At 38.4% G+C, this 18,953-nt stretch overlaps 1 protein-coding gene across 1 annotated transcript; it reads left to right on the forward strand.

Annotated features, from left to right (window-relative positions):
* The first annotated feature begins 1,529 nt into the window (after nt 1-1,529).
* LOC135104430 (peptidyl-prolyl cis-trans isomerase FKBP8-like) lies at nt 1,530-9,520 on the forward strand. Its single transcript, XM_064011845.1, has 9 exons — nt 1,530-1,689; nt 3,421-3,558; nt 3,727-3,861; nt 4,064-4,137; nt 4,677-4,811; nt 4,927-5,041; nt 5,454-5,624; nt 6,288-6,503; nt 6,919-9,520. Exons 2-9 carry the CDS (start codon nt 3,433-3,435, stop codon nt 7,012-7,014), a joined length of 1,068 nt encoding a protein of 355 aa, XP_063867915.1. The 5' UTR covers nt 1,530-1,689; nt 3,421-3,432; the 3' UTR covers nt 7,015-9,520.
* The last annotated feature ends 9,433 nt before the right edge of the window (nt 9,521-18,953 follow it).

Here is an 18,953-nt window from a genome sequence, read left to right on the forward strand (position 1 = left end):
AGGCTAGTTCACCAGGATGGTCAGTGAAGGGAGAGGAAAGCCAAAGCTGGTGGTGAACATTGAAGTCTCCAAGAATGGAGATCTCTGCAAAAGGGAAGAGGGTCAGAATGTGCTCCACTTTGGAAGTTAAGTAGTCAAATAATTTCTTATAATCAGAGGAGTTAGGTGAGAGGTATACAGCACAGATAAATTTAGTATGAGAGTGACTCTGTAGTCGTAGCCAGATGGTGGAAAACTCGGAAGATTCAAGAGCGTGGGCACGAGAGCAGGTTAAGTCACTGCGCACATAAACGCTGCATCCAGCTTTGGATCGAAAATGAGGATAGAGAAAGTAGGAGGAAACAGAAAAGAGGCTACTGTTAGTTGCCTCAGACGCCTGAGTTTCAGTGAGGAAAAGAAGGTGAGGTTTAGAAGAGGAGAGGTGGTGTTCTACAGATTGAAAATTAGATCTTAGACCGCGAATGTTACAGAAATTAATGAAGAAAAAGTTGAGGGGGGTGTCAAGACACTTAGGGTCGTCGACAGAAAGGCAGTCCGACCTGGGGACATTTATGGTCCCCTCCCCAGATGGGGACTCCGAGGCTGGTGTAGGAGTCGCCATGATGATTTTGAAATTTTTGTGTAAAGGGTGTGTGTGTTATTAGGTGCTTGTAGTTTTGTGTGGACTAAGAGAGTTGTCTTTAGAGGGCAGGCTGTGACTGCCCTCTTGTGTTGTGAGACACAAAGGGAAACGTTCAGTGAGGTCACAGCTGGGTTTAATGATAAGTTCACAACACCCCCTGAACAGTGCTTTAGACCTCACTGGGAGTAATTATCGTTTCGGCAGGTGTCTAATGCCTCCTCCTCCTGCGGGAAGTCCTCTGTTGGTGGAGGCGGCAAGTCCGAGTGAAGCATGTCTGGGGGAGGAGGATCAACTGAGTGGAGAATACAGGAGCTGTGAGCTTGTGGACTTAACCTTGTTTCTTCGGATGGAGGAGGGTGTGTATCGACTTGTGTAATCTGTGGGCATAATTATCAGCTTCCATAGATAAACCAGCAGACACGGTGTCACGATACGCAGCCTAACATCTGTAACTCGGTGATAATGTACTTAACTACTGAAGGACAAGTCTGTTGTTTTCAGGCAGATGTTTAACGAATTAACAGTTACTTTCTCGAGTTACTTCTAGAATAATATTTTTATGTTATTGTGTTATTTCAGGAACTGAACTTATGTATTAGTCTGTGGCAGATGTACATCAAAACACCTGTTAGATATACGGAGGATGTGAACATCTAAGGAAGGTCAAATACTTCTATCTTTGCTGTAAATATACGCTAAAAAAAAAAAAAACGCTCATAATGGATCTTAAAAACAAATAAAACCGCCTGTTGGATAAAAATAAATAAATAAATAAATAAATAAATAAATAAATAAATAAACGGGGAAGATAAAATGCCCCTATCTTTGCTATAAATATACGCCAAAAAAAAAAAAAACACTTTGAATCTATAAAACTCAAATCAAATCACCTGGTAGAGTGTAGACGAAAAAGAGACGAACATGAAGATATGATCGCGCTGATGAGGAATCCCTGATCGGCGCCGCGCGAGTCCCGAATGTTTGGATCCATGAGCAGCGGCGGACGTCAACACGAGCAGCTGACCTGGGAGTGCGGCGAGAGTTCTGGACTGTTCTAGAGTTCAAAGGTTAGCACGCATCAACAAAACAACTAAAAAAATGACCATGTACATACGCAACACTGTAGTACTTAGTGATCAGCCATTATTGTGTGAATGAGGCCTGAGGGTATCGACTTTATAGGAGTTTACCTGTCACTTTATCTGTCACGTAATGGTTTGGTAGCTTTGTTTATTTTTTTATTTTTTATATGCACTGGTGAAGGTATTAAATTTGTTTTCAGTGATGTCAGTTTAAGTATGCTAGTCTGTGTATGGGGTTTGGTTGCAGTAATGGTGAATGTTCTGTAGGTGATTTATTTATTTATTTATTTATTTTTTTTTTTATCGTGCGTTCACTCCGAGGAAATTAGAGTAAATTTTGTTGCTTATTTATTCCACTAACAAATCCCCTTTTTTTTGTTTTATGTTACTTTTCACTTCACCTCCACTGCTTTAGTTCATGCCTATTCAGGTACTTACTTTCACTAATACTTTTATTTATTTATTTATTTTTTTTATAGAGAGAATCTGCTATGTATCCCACATACATTTTTTTTCTTTCTTATTCTGGCATTTCTGACCAAATCTAACCTGCTTTACTCTAAGCCTTTTACGTTCATTACAATACTTTCACCACAGACTATCTATTTTATACACTTTCCATTTTTTTCCCCTTTATACTTAATTTCTCACACAGAATTTAAAGCACCTAGGTATTAGAGAAAGAAATTTACACACATTGCCATGCCTCTGCCTTCCTATCATGCATCCACTTTCAACATTAGCACATCTCTCCCTTTCACATTCCAGCCTATTGATCAGGTCACTGCCACCCCTCACTGCTCTCCTGTTAATCCTTCCCCAGATCAGGTCAGATGGAAGTGCAGTGAAGCTCACCTCCCTTCCTGACCACTGACCTCATGGCACAGCTGTCAGATTTGTGTTAGAATATAATGTGTTCTCTGTGGCTACTGTTCATGATTTTGTTCTTTTCTTTCAGTTGTTCTAATATTGTGTTAGTGTTACTTATGAGATTTTGTGTTGCCTGACTTCATATTATCATGGAAATGTAGAAAAATTGGTGCTGAGATTAGATAAATTTGATGTGAGATGTACTATGGTATATTATAATTTTCTGTACGTTATGATATATTTATACTTGTTAATTACTTTTTTTTTTATATCTAAGTTGTACCTGAAACATTCTGGCTTCAAGATGCTAGTTATGTTTCTTTCTCATTATTAATTCACTGTTATTATTTGTAATTTTTACTAGTGGCTATGGATAAATGTTCAAATATTCTAAATATACTCGAGCCAAGGATCAAACCCCCCTCCAGGACTGTCATAGAAGCAGTGGAAGCCATAAATGATCACCAACATTAAACAGTTTTTGGTTAGCATTGACCTTCCTAGTCACCATCATTTCACTAATTATTGCAGTCTGTTATGTTTTCTGTTACTCCCATTCTTTACAGTTATGTTTGAAGTCTATCTATTAATTTCCTTTATTATCACCTCTCAGTCTTGTTTCCTCTGCAGGTATTTTTCAGGTTATCTTAATAGATTCTTGGTTTTCATTCTCTTTTCTGGTTTTCCAAGTAAATCAAATAATTTCAGGGATTAAAACTTTAACAAATACACCAGTATTCAAATAAAAAAAATGTGCATAGTTTGTCACCATTGCCTTAGTAATAAATAAAAGTTTTGTGATGAGGCATGAAAATTTCATGTAATATTTATTTTTTTTTTTTTCAGCAAGATTAAAAGATGCCAGAAGTTGAACAGTCTAAGGAAGTTAAGGTGGAGAAGGTGGAGGAAGTGAGTGTGGAGGGTAAGGATGAGGAACCAGATGAATGGTTGGACATCCTGGGCAGTGGAGACCTGAAGAAGAAGGTATGTGAGATACTTTCATGTTGTCTTCTTAATGAGAGATGAACAAGGAAATTTATTGAAAAAAAAAAAAAAATATATATATATATATATAAACCAGTACATTAAATTTAAATATTTGGCAAAGAGGTGATGGCACAGGTAACTGCTATTTCATTACCTTGCCTACAGGTGATAAAGGCTGGAATTGTTGAGTCCAGGCCCAGCAAGGGATATGCAGTGGTAGTGCGGGCAAGTGGACAGCTGGAGGATAGCACAGCAGTGGATGTCCATGATGAGCTGACCTTCACAATTGGTGATAGTGAGGTACGACCTGTCCCTCCCTGTACTCTTATTTTGAAGGAACCTGAATAGTTCTTCCTTTATTCATTTGAAACCAAGCACATTCTTGCATGTAGGAAGGAGAAAATGTAGTGTCTATATGTGCAAACTTTTTGTTAGTAAAACTGGGATGAAGATAAAAAGCTAAAAGTGGACTGTTTTTACTTATTTATTTAATTTATCTCAGGTGATTCTTGGTTTAGAAATGATTCTGCCACTAATGGACAAAGGAGAAATTGCCGATGTCTACATGGGATCCAGGTAATGATTTTCTTCTTGTAAGCCTGAAAATGAAAGATTTATTTATAGTATAATCATCCTTGACTTAAATGTGCAACTTCATCATTAATATAGCAATCCCTACCATATCCATGCACAGCATGTTTGAAAGTTGCATTTGTCTGGATATTGTGCATGTTTGATTAATTCTCATCAGTATGGAAACTGGTATTATACAATATTACTTACATGTATGACATGATTCTATGATGTTCTGTTGCAAATGCTTATTTATGAAGATTTTTTTCTGCCTTTGTCCCTCTGGCTTTGTTCTACATCTGCCGCAATATACATAATGGCATTTTTCAAGGCAGTTTAATCTACGTTCTCTGCATGTGCCTGTGTTTTGTGGAACCTCATATAGCAGGGAAACAACTATCAAATTTGTTAATTTCATGTGATACTACATCATGTAATTATGTTGTGTTCCTTATTAAATTTATTTATTCTTATTTATTATTTTTTTAGGGGATCTGTGTATAGATGTAAGATCATGGTCACTAATAAATGTATGTATCTAGGTTTGCATATGGGAGTGATGGCCTGCCTCCGAGCATTCCAGGAGATGCCAGTATAACCTACCGTGTGGAGCTGCTGGACTTCTCCCCAGAGCAGTCCCCTGAGTCTCTGTCTTTGGACCAGCGCATGGCGATTGGGTAAGACTGGCAGCCATGGGACAGGTTGCAAAAGCACTGGCATAAAGCATATTGATGGCTTGTTTCAAAGAACTCTGTCACACAGGCCATAAACCTTTCTCCTTTTGACTTTCAGGAATCGCAAGCGTGAACGAGGTAACTGGTGGTTCAACCGAGGGGAGTATGCCAAGGCCATACAGTGCTACAGTGCGGCAGTTGACTTTTTGGATGATGCTGAAGTGGAGTATGGGGTAAGGAAGTGTGGAGTTAATCATGCACTTAAGTCTTTATTCTGGAAAGGTTGGAGAAAGAAAGTATTGGTGTGGGTATAATGCCTTACTGTTGTGTCATATGTGTGCATTGTTGATGGTCAGTCTTCACCAGCCATTTCAATCTTTTGCTGTTTGTAAGAGTTGTGATAGTGTTACTTGTTGCATATCTTCAGTTAATGTAGTTTACATCTGCCTCTGCCTTTCTTTTGTTCTACTGTCTATTTTATAAATTTAAGAAATTTATATTTATGGTAACATTTATTTTTGATAGAAGAAAATTTATATATGAATAATCAGAGTCAACATTGTATTTTTATTGAAATGCATTCAAAATTTGGTGAAAGCTTGTGTTGAAGATGTTCTCACTTTCTGTATTATCTTGTCATTGCAGGAAGATGTGAGGCCAGAGGTTCAGACCATTCTTACAGAGCGGTTAAAGGCCCTGAACAACATGGGTGCAGCTCAGATGAGGATTGAGGCCTATGATGTAGCTCTGAAGTCCTTGGAAGCAGTTTTAAGGTGTCAACCTGACAATGTGAAGGCTTTATTCAGGAAGGGAAAGGTGGGTGCAGCATTCAACTTTTTCTTTATGGCAAATGAGATGTGTATGAAGAAAGAAAGATGGATGAAATATGTATAAAATTTTGTGAATTTCAAAGTTAAAAAATGAGGCAGATGTGATACATAACAGGCAATGATATGAGGATGCATTAACTTGAAAAAGATATAAATAAAAAATAAATAAATAAATAAGAAGAGGAAAAAATGATGAAAGTGGCTTAAAATCTGAACAATGGAAAGACAGCAGGAATGGAAAGAGTTACAGTTAAGATGTTGAATACAAGAGGAGAAATTATAGCAAGTACATGTATGAGATATGTGAGTTAATTTGCCACAAGTTATAGGAATACTGAAATATTACCTACTTGAAACATTCATTGAAAGTTATTATTGAACAGATGGAGAAGATCACTTAAAGTAAAATTAACAAAGATCAGAAAAGATTTAGAAAGGGTAGGGGACATGTTGATCAGGATGGCAGTTAAAATCTTGTAATGAAAGGGAGGAAAGTTCATGTTGCTTTTAAGGAGACCAAGGAAGTGCATGACAGAAGTGACTGACTGGTATTGTAGGATTGTAAGTGTATGGTGGGAGTATAATGTTATAAAAGAGGTTGAAATATTTTTATAAGGATACAAAGACAACCGTTCATGAAACATGACAGGTACTGGGTCTGCAAGGCAAGATGAAAGATTCCATCATGTTCCTCAAGAAAGCTCTGGAGTTGGAACCGGAGTCCCGTCTCATCCACCAGGAGTTGGCAAAAATGAGGGAGAAAGCCCGCATTGAAGCTGAGTCAGAGAAGAGCCTCTACAGACGTATGCTGGGCCTCAAAAAAGATTCAACCCAGGGAGAAGAACGTTATCCTACCCTTAAAAACGTGAGTATTTATTTTGCCACGTAGATGAGAACTTAGTTAATGTAAAGCTTTCAGAGTTTGTGATATACCAATAATATGTGAAAATTCTTTTTCTAAATCTTAAAATGAAGATCTGATGATGTTGCAGAATGCTTTTCTTGATTTATTTTGCTTTTAGATAATTTCCAGTATATGCATTGCTTAATGGGTAATTGCAAACACATGCGGTTATGCAGTTATACAGTATGTATCATGAATCACTGAAGTCAGAAAGGCTTTCCCTGTAAGCAAGTTCAGGGATTGGTAAGATATCTTGAACCACAAGATATTTTCTGTGTCCCAAGAAATGTATTTACTTATTTATGATGATTATTATGAATAAGCTGTCCATAGTAACAAGACCATTATTTAATTATATTTTTCTTTTATTTTTCAGTTTCCTTGGAAATCCTGGTTCATATCCTTTATAACCATAGGCTTTGCCTTGGTTGCTTACACCAAGGGGCCTGCACTTTACAAGTTCTTCCTTTAACACAAACAGTTTTGCACTATCCCAAACCTCCTTCTTTATGATAAAATGAAAGCAAGAAGTGACAGGATATTACATGAGTTCAGCAGGACTGTAATTACTCACTTGAATATCCTTAAACCATATCTTTAGAAACCTGCCAAGCTTTGAATATTTGTTTGGGTTCTGTAACAGTACTATTGTACAAAGATTTTAACAGCCTGCATTAGAATTCAGGTTGTGATATTTGTATGGGAAATCCGAGTTCAAAGTGTTAATTTTAACATGAGGGAAAAGATAGTCTCATTTCTATAACTAGTATACTATCTTAATATGAATGTATATTTTAATGAACACTAAACATGAACAAGTTGAGTTTAGATAGAGGGGAACATTTGAGGGAGGTTTATTTATTAAAAGTACTATGATATATATATATATATATATATATATATATATATATATATATATATATATATATATATATATATATATATATATATATATATATATATATATATATATATATATGCATACATATGTGAGAGTTCAATTCTGTGCCTCTGATTGCTGTGAAATCTCATCTTACCTTCTAAAGCTTCATGCATGTGATCAGGTGCTCTTTATTCACTCAAAATTATCTACCTCAGATTGCACACTGAGAAATATTTATCTTTACTTAGTCTTTATGTGCTGCAGAGTTCTACTTTTTATGTATAATGCCATATTTGACAGGCAGCTGACACTCTTGATTTTTCATATTTAGAATCCTTGTATTTGTTATGTGATCTTATTTTCCATCCCAGTAAATATGATATAGCCTGTGTGCCATCAAAAATCTTGGAGAAAACAAATGAAGCTTTATTCTTGCTATATTGGAATAATTAAAAAAAAATGAAACTCTGCTCATCCCTAGTCACAATAAATTACGATTTTACTTTATTTTTCAGCTTTTAGTGTCAAACAACATAATGTCAGATTGTCCCTGAGAGCAGAGACAAGGCATAGATATCTGACACACTGTGGAATCCTTTGCTTAGCGTGTAAGGCTGCATATCGTATTACTGCTTAATGTTTTCCAAGTTTTTAAACACATTTTATGCTTACTGCCATATGTTTACATTTACGGTATTTGATGAATCTTGGAGAAGTTGAAACTGAAGCAATGTGTATTTTCTCTGATGTGTACCATGGCTTTGTTTTGTACAACTGTGTGCACTCTAAAAAGGCTCAAGTAGCTTGTGATGAAAGTGAGTACTTAAAGCACTACTTGTAGACATGTTTGCTTACCGGTCTAAACTTTTATAGCGTTTTATACAGTCACAGCCAGCCAGGTGAACCAATCTCATTTCGGGTTCTGCAATAACTTGTCCTGTACAATAGCTTGTATGTAGTATAGTCTTCCATACTTTCATTCAATGTGTCACTTTCACTCCTTTAATAGTGGTATGAATTTACACAGTGCACAAAAAAATGTTAAACAAATGTACAAAAGTTTTTAGTGTAAAATATTTTATGGCATTTAGTGGCTGTGTTTAAATGAAATATTTTATTCATAAGTAGCACATGTTACGTCTATATCTTCAATATTTGTTTATACTTGGTCATATACCTACTCTGCTTAGCAGTAAATAGGTTCATGAAATGATAATGGTGATGTATATTTGCTTTAAATGCCTGTAATGTTTGGATAGCCCCACCTGTTCATCTCCCAAATGCTCATCTGATGCCTGATAAACATTTTAATTAATTTTGGAAAAGTTTATGCGCATTCCTTATATTTAGTGACATGAGGCTTCAAGAGAATGAGCCTGTGCCACAGAGAGAGGTGGAGGTGGTGCAGCAGTGATGTAGTTCCTGTCGGTGACATGACAGCAATGTGTAGTAGAGATTTCATGGAAGGTTCAAGGAGTAGTCTCTGAGTAGTCTCTGCTAACATGTTACCTCTTGAGAACTTTGTTTTTTTAATGCTCTTTTTTTTTTTTTTTTTTATGTGGAAAGAATTGCCATGAGCTTTTTTCTTTGTTTCATCTACTTTCTTAAAAGTAAAATAAAAAAAAAGGGGAATGGTTTCCTTTTACAGGTTCCTATTTTCTGTGCCCCTGCTAAAAACATTCCTTTGATATTGATATTGAAATATTCTATCTTGGGTGATAAGTTGTAGCATTATTGTGTTTGTATGATTTTTTCTGCCATGAAGTGAAGATTACTTGATTTACATCATTATTGTGTTTATATAATTTTTTTCTGTCATGAAGTGAAGGTTACTTGAATTACATCAGATGATCCTGTAGCAAAATAACATGATATGCATTCGGTCAGGAATGGAATGCCTTAGTAGACTACATTCCTTGTTTATGGTAGTTTAGATTCATGGTCTGTCAACATCTTGATCTTTTTGTTGACTGATATGAATATTCTGCACAATTTATACCTTATTCCTAACATTTTCTAGAGTTTGATGTAGATATGCAAGTGCAATAAGTAATGTATGCATTCATTTTTAGCAGAATAAAATCAGTATTCCAAATATGTAATATGAATTAACTTCAGAGTTCACATGAACATTGGGTGTGATGTATTCTAAAAACTGTGAAAAATGCAGAACAGATTTAAGAATCATTAGATCTATAATACTGCAAAACTGAGGAAATGCTTATCAGTATGCCTATGCATCTTGCCAGTGGTACTTAGTAAAGAATGTCTAGATAATTAATGTCAAGCAGGATCAGACAGTTTTTTTTACTTCACATTCTGTGCAATTCTTCTCTGGTAACTCATGCTGCTCAGAGTATTTCTCCATCAAATAGGTAGCACTCGTCTCTTTTTGTTGTCTGGTATTTATTTATTAAGATGTTCAAACATTTTCTCATTTATTTTTCACACATTACTACTCCAGAGCTCACACACTATGAATCTCTCAATTTACCTTGTAGTATTCTGTACACCTTTGATCTGTGTGGTTTCCTACCTTATTGTTTCAGTAAACATACGAGAGCCATACACAACCTTATGTTGTTCCATATGCATTGTTGAGGTCACTTCAGAACTGTGTGCCTGCTGAGCTTTTGTGTTTTCTAGATGCACGTTTCAAGTAACTTTTCAGAACTGTGCATTGACCTTTATGAGTTGTTCTCTGAGTCTCTTTCAGGTAATTGATTAGCACTATATCTGATCTCTTTTATTTATTCTTCATTCCACTTCCAATCTGAGGTGTTAAGAGTGAAATGTATTTCAACATATTTTTACACTTAATGCGTACAGAAATGTATTATATAACCTGATGATTTATGTAAAATAAGTTACCATTTCAAAATACTCAAGGTGGTTCCACTCAGTATTGTGTAGCCATGTAAGTACTACATCATGTCTGTCTGTATGTGGCGGTTCGTCACATGATATTCTACTTAGTGCAGGTATAGCAAACATGGTGTTTGTCATAAACACATGGAGGTAAAATAACAACAAAACCTACAAGTGTCAGAGGTATCCCTAAAAACAATGTTTTCTCTGACATAGCAGCCATTCGATGGCAGCGCCACCGCCGACTCCTAGTTAATGTGGTTGTTTACTTGGTGGGTCACCACGCGACGGGCCCACCGTTTTTCAATCAGTGCTTTTACTGACATTATTTTTTGTGTGTGTACATTGTACTATTGATGGAGCAAGCATAGCAGCTGTGGAGGACTCATCGTAGGCAGCCAATGGTCAGTATGAGAAAGTGTGTGTGGATTCCATGGCAGCGAGGATTCAGAGTGGTATTAGGCCAGCTTTATGTTGTTTCTTTAGTTCGTATTATTGTTCACCGTGTACTGTGGTTAAATGATAGTTAATACAATAATCCTGAGACTTTATGTTCGTGAAGTCGTCATTTTACGGTTACGTTATCATGATTACATGACGTGTGTGACATACGTCGACCTTACAGGTTCTGAAATCATTCGCCATTTCCGCTTATCTCATCCTCTACCAGAGACCCTTATCCTTTATATAGTCTTTGTCTGTTTCTTTTTAATTTTTTAATCGCTCCTAAGAACATCATTAGGACTGTCTTTTTGGCTGTTTCCGATAGGGGGCGCCAGAACAGATAACCACCCGGCTCCATTATTTTCAAAGGCCATTGAGGTAATTAATCGTGTTGTTATTAATGTTTTCCTCATTGATGATGTAGAGTTGTTGAACTACACTGGAATTACGGAAATACAATAACTTCATTTAGAGCTGAGGTAATTTAAATATTAGTTCACTAGTACCGGGTAATTATACTTTGATGTTATTTAGTGCCGCAACATATTACATTAAGAGAGAGAGAGAGAGAGAGAGAGAGAGAGAGAGAGAGATAAAAGCTAATTGGCAATGATGGATGCGACATAACTGGGATTGGAAACAGACATTCAGTATGTACATCATACATCATAGTCTGTTCATTCCTAGCTTGTAACTGGATCTTAAGCTACTTTTGTAACACTCTCTCTTTATATTATTCCGTTTATTCTTATTTTTTTTTTTTCTTTTAAGAGAGCTGAAACTCATCGTCATTCTTCTTTCATCACTATTCCTTAATGGTGGGGTTTGTTTTTCAGGCGTCGCTGTAACAAATATTCCGCATTTCTCTTGACTGATCTGTGTTAAATATACAATACTATTACGAGAACTGTGATTTTCAGGTTTCGTGAGTATCCCCTTCGTCTTACATGACCTCAATTTCTTTATATCTGCGGTATATAAAGAAAACGGTACCTATATATTGGAGACAAAAAAATTTGCGTACATAATAATAATAATAATAATAATAATAATAATAATAATAATAATAAAAATAGTAATGAAAAAAGCGATTGATTCAAATGTTATAGGGCTGCAATTCCCATCCCAGCAAAATAGCGCATTGATCACCTATATATATATATATATATATATATATATATATATATATATATATATATATATATATATATATATATATATATATATATATATATATATATATATATATATATATATAATTGAGGTCATATCACTGATATGTGATTTAACAAATAAATACCTAGCAAGGGGGATCGCCCCCCACCTATCTACCTTCTACTTTACTTCATCCTTTCACCCTGACTACGTCTTCCTTAGCTATACTAGCTAAACTCTTTTTCACCCAACTGTCTATCCCCCCCCAAAAAAAAAAAATAAATAAATAAATAAAAATAAATAAATAAATAAAATTGAGGTAATGGAGTAGCCTAGAGCTTGCCAGTCCTAGCATGAAATACATGCAAAAGGTAAAAAAAAAAAAAAAAAAAAATTGTAATATTGGTGATCAATGCGCTACTTTGCTGGGATGGAAATTGCAGACCTATAACACTCTGGACATCATTAAACGTAGGTACAATGCCTGCATAAAATGGAATGGCCTAGACGAGACGTTTACACACCTCTCACCTGTAAGTCCCTACCACGTCTTTAATTAAGTAATTGATCAATTATTATTATTATTATTATTATTATTATTATTATTGTTATTATTATTATTACTATTATTATTTATTTATTTATTTATTTATTTTATTTATTTAATTTTTTTTATGTAGGAGGACCACGGGCCAAAGGTAACAAAAATTTTGTAATAAAAACACGCCCACTCAAATGCCATTTCCCAAAGAGATGCCAGGATAGAATGATCAAATAACAGAGGATAAGTGCCTTGAAAGTTTGTGCAGTAGGAGGCCACACATTATAATAGAGGCCTTTTAATTTAGTCATTGGGGCATAGTGACTCACCAAGCTCTGTCAGACCATTAGTCCGATGGCCTAGACTGGGGAGGGGACGTACAAAATGCTCTCTCTCTCTCTCTCTTGCCCGCGATAAACTGTACAAGAAATGGTGTAATTTCAGCTCCACTGCCTTGCGGTAATAAGAGCAGACTAAACCTTGCGCGTTACTGAGCGGTCATTATGCAATTACGGGTGAGGCACGCGGCCTTCACGTACCGACTCCATTCCCGGAGAATCTTAAGAGCCAACCTTGACGAAGCTTTTAGTAATCATGTAATGTTCCCAACTCTCCGCCAGCTGTACTGTTCCTTTTGGTGCCTGGTGCATGCCCGAGACTCGCTGGCGTGTCGTTGTGATGATGTTTACTAAGGATCACCCTGGCACTTGGGTCACTGTTTTCAGTCTGCCACACACGGCCAGAGAACAATGACGGGCAGACTCTTTATCTTAATTTTTCTTTCTTTTTTGACTTGCTGTTCTTATGCGTTCGTTGCCTCCTTGAAGACTAGCTACTTAATTTCAGTCTTCACACACACACACACACACACACACACACACACACACACACACACACACACACACACACACACACACACACACACACACACACACACACACACTGATATTTTTTTCCAGAATCGTTACAGTACAGAATGTTTTATTTTTATTTTATTTGCTACAAACTTGTTACTCGCACTAGTGCAAACATGCAAAGAAATTACCCAAAGAATTATTATTTTTTTCTAAGTTCTCGCAACCCCCTCTTACTCTTATAAGGTACATGTCCCTTCGTACTTGTATCCATCTGTCTATCTATCTATCTATTATTCAATCTGCCCTTATGTACATGTATGTATTTATGTACCTAGAAAAGTTTCGAAAAAAAAAAAATAGTTGGCTGTGGCTTAGGGAAGAGGAGACACAGCAGCAGGCGGCTCGCAGGTACTGAGTGTTGCAGCAAGGCGGGCATTTAGAAGGCGGGTCGGTGTGTGTGTGGGTGCAGCGGCTGACGTCAACGTGGCGGGGCGTCGGTGGGCAGAGCCAGCCTTCATTGATTATATTTTTACCATTATAATGTTCAGAGTTCTCGGGACTAATCTAACCTGTGTACGTGTTAGTTTGTTCTTCTGCTGAGGGAACACGTCATAATTTTATATTTACCGACTTGAAATGTAACCGTAAATATTTTTATTCACACACACACACACACACACACACACACACACACACACACACACACACACACACACACACACACACACACACACACACACACACACACACACACAGTCTGATTAACGCACACAAGTTGAGGAGGGAAGGAGAGGAGAGGTGGGGCGGGGGGGAAGCGGGGCGTCTCGACTCGGCTGGATGTTATGCTCTTGATCAAACACTTCCACGTCCACGTCCTTGTTTATTTTGCTTCATTCTAAAGCAAGATGAAAGGCAGTGGGACTTGTGGCTCTCTGCGGCGCCCTTGGAGACGGCAGCGACGGGGGGTCGGAGAGACTGGGGAGCGGCGTGCCCTCGGAGGATTTGAGGCATGAATGGTGCGATTCGAGGGGTGGCGGTGCAGCGGGAGAGGGCCACCTAAAGAAGCTCTGGAGACTGCCTGACGACATATAGCCGGGCTGATCTCAACGAAGCCAAGTCCGATCTGAGCCGAGTCAACCAGCGCTAACGTGTGCTAACCCCGTAACCCTGACGCGGCTCAGAGCAAGCAATTTAAGCAATCCAAATAGCCTGCTTCCATCAAAGTGGCATCGGCACCGTGATCCGTCAAAAATATTATATAATTCACGGTGAAACTTGACCCGACCTCCCGGCTGCCCAGGTGTGTGTGTGTGGAGGGCCGGGGGTGGTGGGCGGGGCTCTGCCAGGTGTATACGGATCACCTGAGTGCACCTGTTTGCCCTTTCATTAAGACCTGGTAGCCCCGTCTGAGACCCCGGCCAGCTAACCTCAGTCTGGGAACGGGGTGGGGAGGAGGAGGAGGAGGAGGAGAATGGAGAGAGTGGAGGAGGGTAGAGAGGTTGAGGACGAGTGGAGAGCTGGGGAAAGGAGAGTTAGGGGGAGAGGGAGGGGTGATTGAGGATTGGGTAATGGAGGAGGGAGGAAAACAGCTGGGAGAGATGGGGAAAGGGGAGTTTAAGGATGAGAAAAGAGTGAGTGAAGCTTTCTGGAGGTTAAAAACGATGGAAAATGAACAGAATTGGTGAGGAAAGGGGGATTTGAGGGTGTTTGGGAAGTTAGAAAAACAGAAGAGAGGTGGAGGGAACGGGAAAAACAGCCAGGAGAGATGAAAAAAACATAGAAACTAGAAGGGGTGGAGGTAAAAGAACAAGAAAATGAGGAAAGGGAAAAAATAACAAGAAAGGACAGAAGGTAGAAACTAGGAATGATGGAGACGAAAGGAGCGATGGAAGAAAGTTGAAAAAAAAGGAGAAAGGAGTAATAGGGAAGGTAGAAAGGTAGAAATTTTTGAGCGGGTAGTGATGGGAAGAGGAGGGTTAGGAAAAGGAAAAGAAGAAAGGTGTAGTTTGATGGACGGTGATGAAGGAGGGAGGCGGGTTAGGTGGGAGGGAGGGCTTGATGGAGGGGCGGTGCAAACAGTAAATCCGGAGCAGCAAACAAGTGGCGGCGGTGGTGGCGCAACGGCTATCAAAAGAGCCACTAATACGGTATGGATCTGCGAGAAAATTATCGCCGCTTGGTAAACAGGCGGCCATCGACGTGGTGGTAGTGGTGGTGGTGGTGATGGCGGTGGTAGGTAATGTCATATAGTGTGTGTGTGTGTGTGTGTGTGTGTTCACGATGTCTATACGTATGTTCAATGATTATCGTTGCCACATCATCACCATCAACGGCCATCACCACAATCAACCGCCATCATCAATTACTATCAACACCACCACCACTACCACCACCACCACCACCTTATCAGAGGGTCAATGAGAAATACAACTGAATGAAATGTTTGAAAGTGTGGCATTACCGCTGCGTTCACTTTCGTCTCCTCTGCCTATGAATTTGTGTCGATTGCAGTGCCTCTGAACACGGGACTGACTGTCGCACACTTATGGCCACACCCACAAAGTACACTCACACATAGGCCCGTATTCTGAAACGCTTTGCTCTCTCACCATGACTATTTTCAAAGGCCACAGAGATGATTAGTCGGGTTATCAGGAGTATTTTTCCTTTTAATGATGTATAAATCTTGTTGATCTGTCACTAGAACCATAAAGACACCCTTAACAGTGTTACTTCAACTAGAGCCTTTTGAAGGTAGTGGAGGTGCGGCGCAGAGGTCTATTAGAACATCAATGGTCTGTAGGCGGAGGGAAGGTATCAAGACACTTCTCAAATTTTGGATAATCATTTTACCTACACTCTTTGGGGATTTGTACCCTTTGTAGGCGTTTTTTTTTTCTGCCTTTTTGTTGCTCTAGATCAGAGTTCTCATTTACATAAAGAAAAAAAGTACCTCAACTATTTGAGCGTTAAGTGTAGACAGTACCTCTTCAACCGCAGCTCTTGGGCAGAGTCACGGGGTCTGGTGGCTTTGTGGTGCTGTTTTCGACTCGCGGTTGAAAGGTTGAGGGTTCGATTTTAGGTAATTGGAGTTTCTCGGTGGGAGAGGTAGCGGTCTGTCGTCACCTTAGCCAAGACCGTATGAACTTATTGTTGCGATGCGTAATGTAATTAATGTCTTATCCTCCCATCATGATATTTTTATTGTTATTATTACTTTTTCACATGAAGTTTGGACGGAAAAATGTGTACCCTGTTATTTTCCATTCCCTTGTATACAGTGATTATGACAGTATTCATAACCTAACCTAACCTTTTCATATAAGAATACAACTTAATCCCTTTTTATACCCTGATGTTGACCTGTAAACCAACATAACCAACCTTTTGACATAAGTTTAGATACATAACAAGAAACTGAAGGATGGCATACACGAATATCAGCGTCTCATCTCAGGGGTTTTCGAGTCAAGTTCCCCCACTCGAGGACACCGCGGAGAGTGGCGGCTGTTGGTGTGAGGGGATGGCGCTGGAACTTCTTGTTGACACGTGTGTGTGTGTGTGCAGTCATAACTCGGGCGTGCTGAACAAAGTCTAAGAGAGTGCCACGAACTGCGAGGACCTGAGGCAGAATCAGTCATGTTGAATATTCTTTGTTCGTGGCGCCTTTTAGCATGTCGTAACCTTGTGTGTGTGTGTGGAGGGGGTGGCTGTGGGGTGCTGCTGCTGCTGCTGCTACGCGAATAATAATAGTAATAATAATACCTCAACGTGTAATTGTTATTGTTAATGTTACTTTGCCTCCATAAATTTCGGAAAATGACCGATCCCAGAGGTGCTGTTTTCTGTGTGTGTGTGTGTATGTGTATGTGTGTTTGTGTGTGGCGCCGGGTAGTGGTGGTGGTGGTGTAACATAATGGCGCCATGCAAGTAATGGGTCTCTTGTTTTATTACGTTGCGTTGGGCACTTGTTTACGAGTGGGTTTATGTGGCATTCGATGCGTGATCGCTAATTTACGACTTCGATTGTGATTTGAAACTATATAATGAGAGAACCGTTCTGCTCTCTCTCTCTCTCTCTCTCTCTCTCTCTCTCTCTCTCTCTCTCTCTCTCTCTCTCTCTCTCTCTCTCTCTCTCTCTCTCTCTGGTGTGACAAAGAAACAAAAGACGGTCATGTATACGAGCAGATTTTGTATGTAATATACTTTCTCTCCGGCCTTTCATTCCTTCATTCTCTCATCTTTACTTTTATTCTTCCTTCTTTTTTGTTTTCTTTCACACGCACGAGTACACAAAAGGTGAGGTCATTTTGTGGCTTAGAATTCAAGGCTAATGTATATGTGTTTATGTTTTCTGGTTTATTCTTCTTAGTTCTCGATTTTATCATGTAATTTTGATGCTCCATTGACCTGCCATTGTTCAGCGGTGTTCTCTTTTGTTCTGGCGTGTCTTGTTAACGTTGTGTGTGTGTGTGTGTGTGTGTGTGTGTGTGTGTTGAGTTTTTGATACTGGCTTAAAAAAAAATAATAATAATAACACTTGGGTATATTATTGAGCTTGTATGCTATTTTAGTTTCAGATGTAATGCGTTAAAATGACTTTGCAGAAATGACACTAACTACTGTAATCCTCACCTTACCTAATTGAACATATCCTAACGTAGTAAATGCTTATGGTATTGATGTTAAAATGTCACAGTTAAAATTACTTAGCGAAAGTAGCAATAAACTAATCTTAATCGAACTACGTAGATCCTAACATAATCATTTGCAAATACGTGTATTATTTACGCTTGCTAAAATGGCGCAACTTAAATGAGTTGCAGAAATGCCATTACTCTAACCTTAACCTAACGTCACGTAAATCATTCGTAAGTGTCACATGTGAAATAACCACAAAAGAAGAAGATGAAAAAGAAGAAAAAAAAAGGAAAATATTAACCTAACCTCACCTTAACCCAGCCTTAAAAACTAACCTAACCTAATCTGACCTAACCTTAACCTAACATAGCGCAAACCATTCGTGAGTAATACCGGTGAAATTACTAAAAAAAAAAAAAAAATAAAATAATAATAATAGTAAAAATAAACTAACCAAATCTTAGCCCAACCTTAACTTAACCTAACCTAACTTAACCCTAACCAAACCTAACCTAACCTAACCTAACCTAACGTAAATCATTTGCAGGTGGCACAGGTAAAATGACTCGGCAAAAAGAGAGAGAGAGAGAGAGAGAGAGAGAGAGAGAGAGAGAGAGAGAGAGAGAGAGAGAGAGAGAGAGAGAGAGAGAGAGAGAAGAAAAAGAAACATTAACCTAACCCAACTTTACCCCAACTTAACGCAACGCAACCATTTGAACGTATAAATATTCATTGCGCCACTTTTTTTGCAGCACGCCGCTTGAGTAGTATTGGGTTATTGAGCTGATGACCGGGTTAAGTTGGAAGGTGAATTATGGATTAGAGTTAATAGCTGGCAGGGGAGCTGTCGAGTTAAAGTTATGCTGAATCTCGATAGCCTGGTAATCTTTAGGACGAGTTAAATAAAGAGGAGTTAATAAGTGGAGGTACAGTAGTGGTTGAATCTCCGTAGCTTAGTGTTTTCGGAGATCTTTTGTTTGAAAGCTGAAAGAACATGAAGTAATATATGGAAAGGTAGCGAA

Source organism: Scylla paramamosain, chromosome 10 (genome assembly GCF_035594125.1).
Source record: "Scylla paramamosain isolate STU-SP2022 chromosome 10, ASM3559412v1, whole genome shotgun sequence".
Taxonomy (NCBI): domain Eukaryota; kingdom Metazoa; phylum Arthropoda; class Malacostraca; order Decapoda; family Portunidae; genus Scylla; species Scylla paramamosain.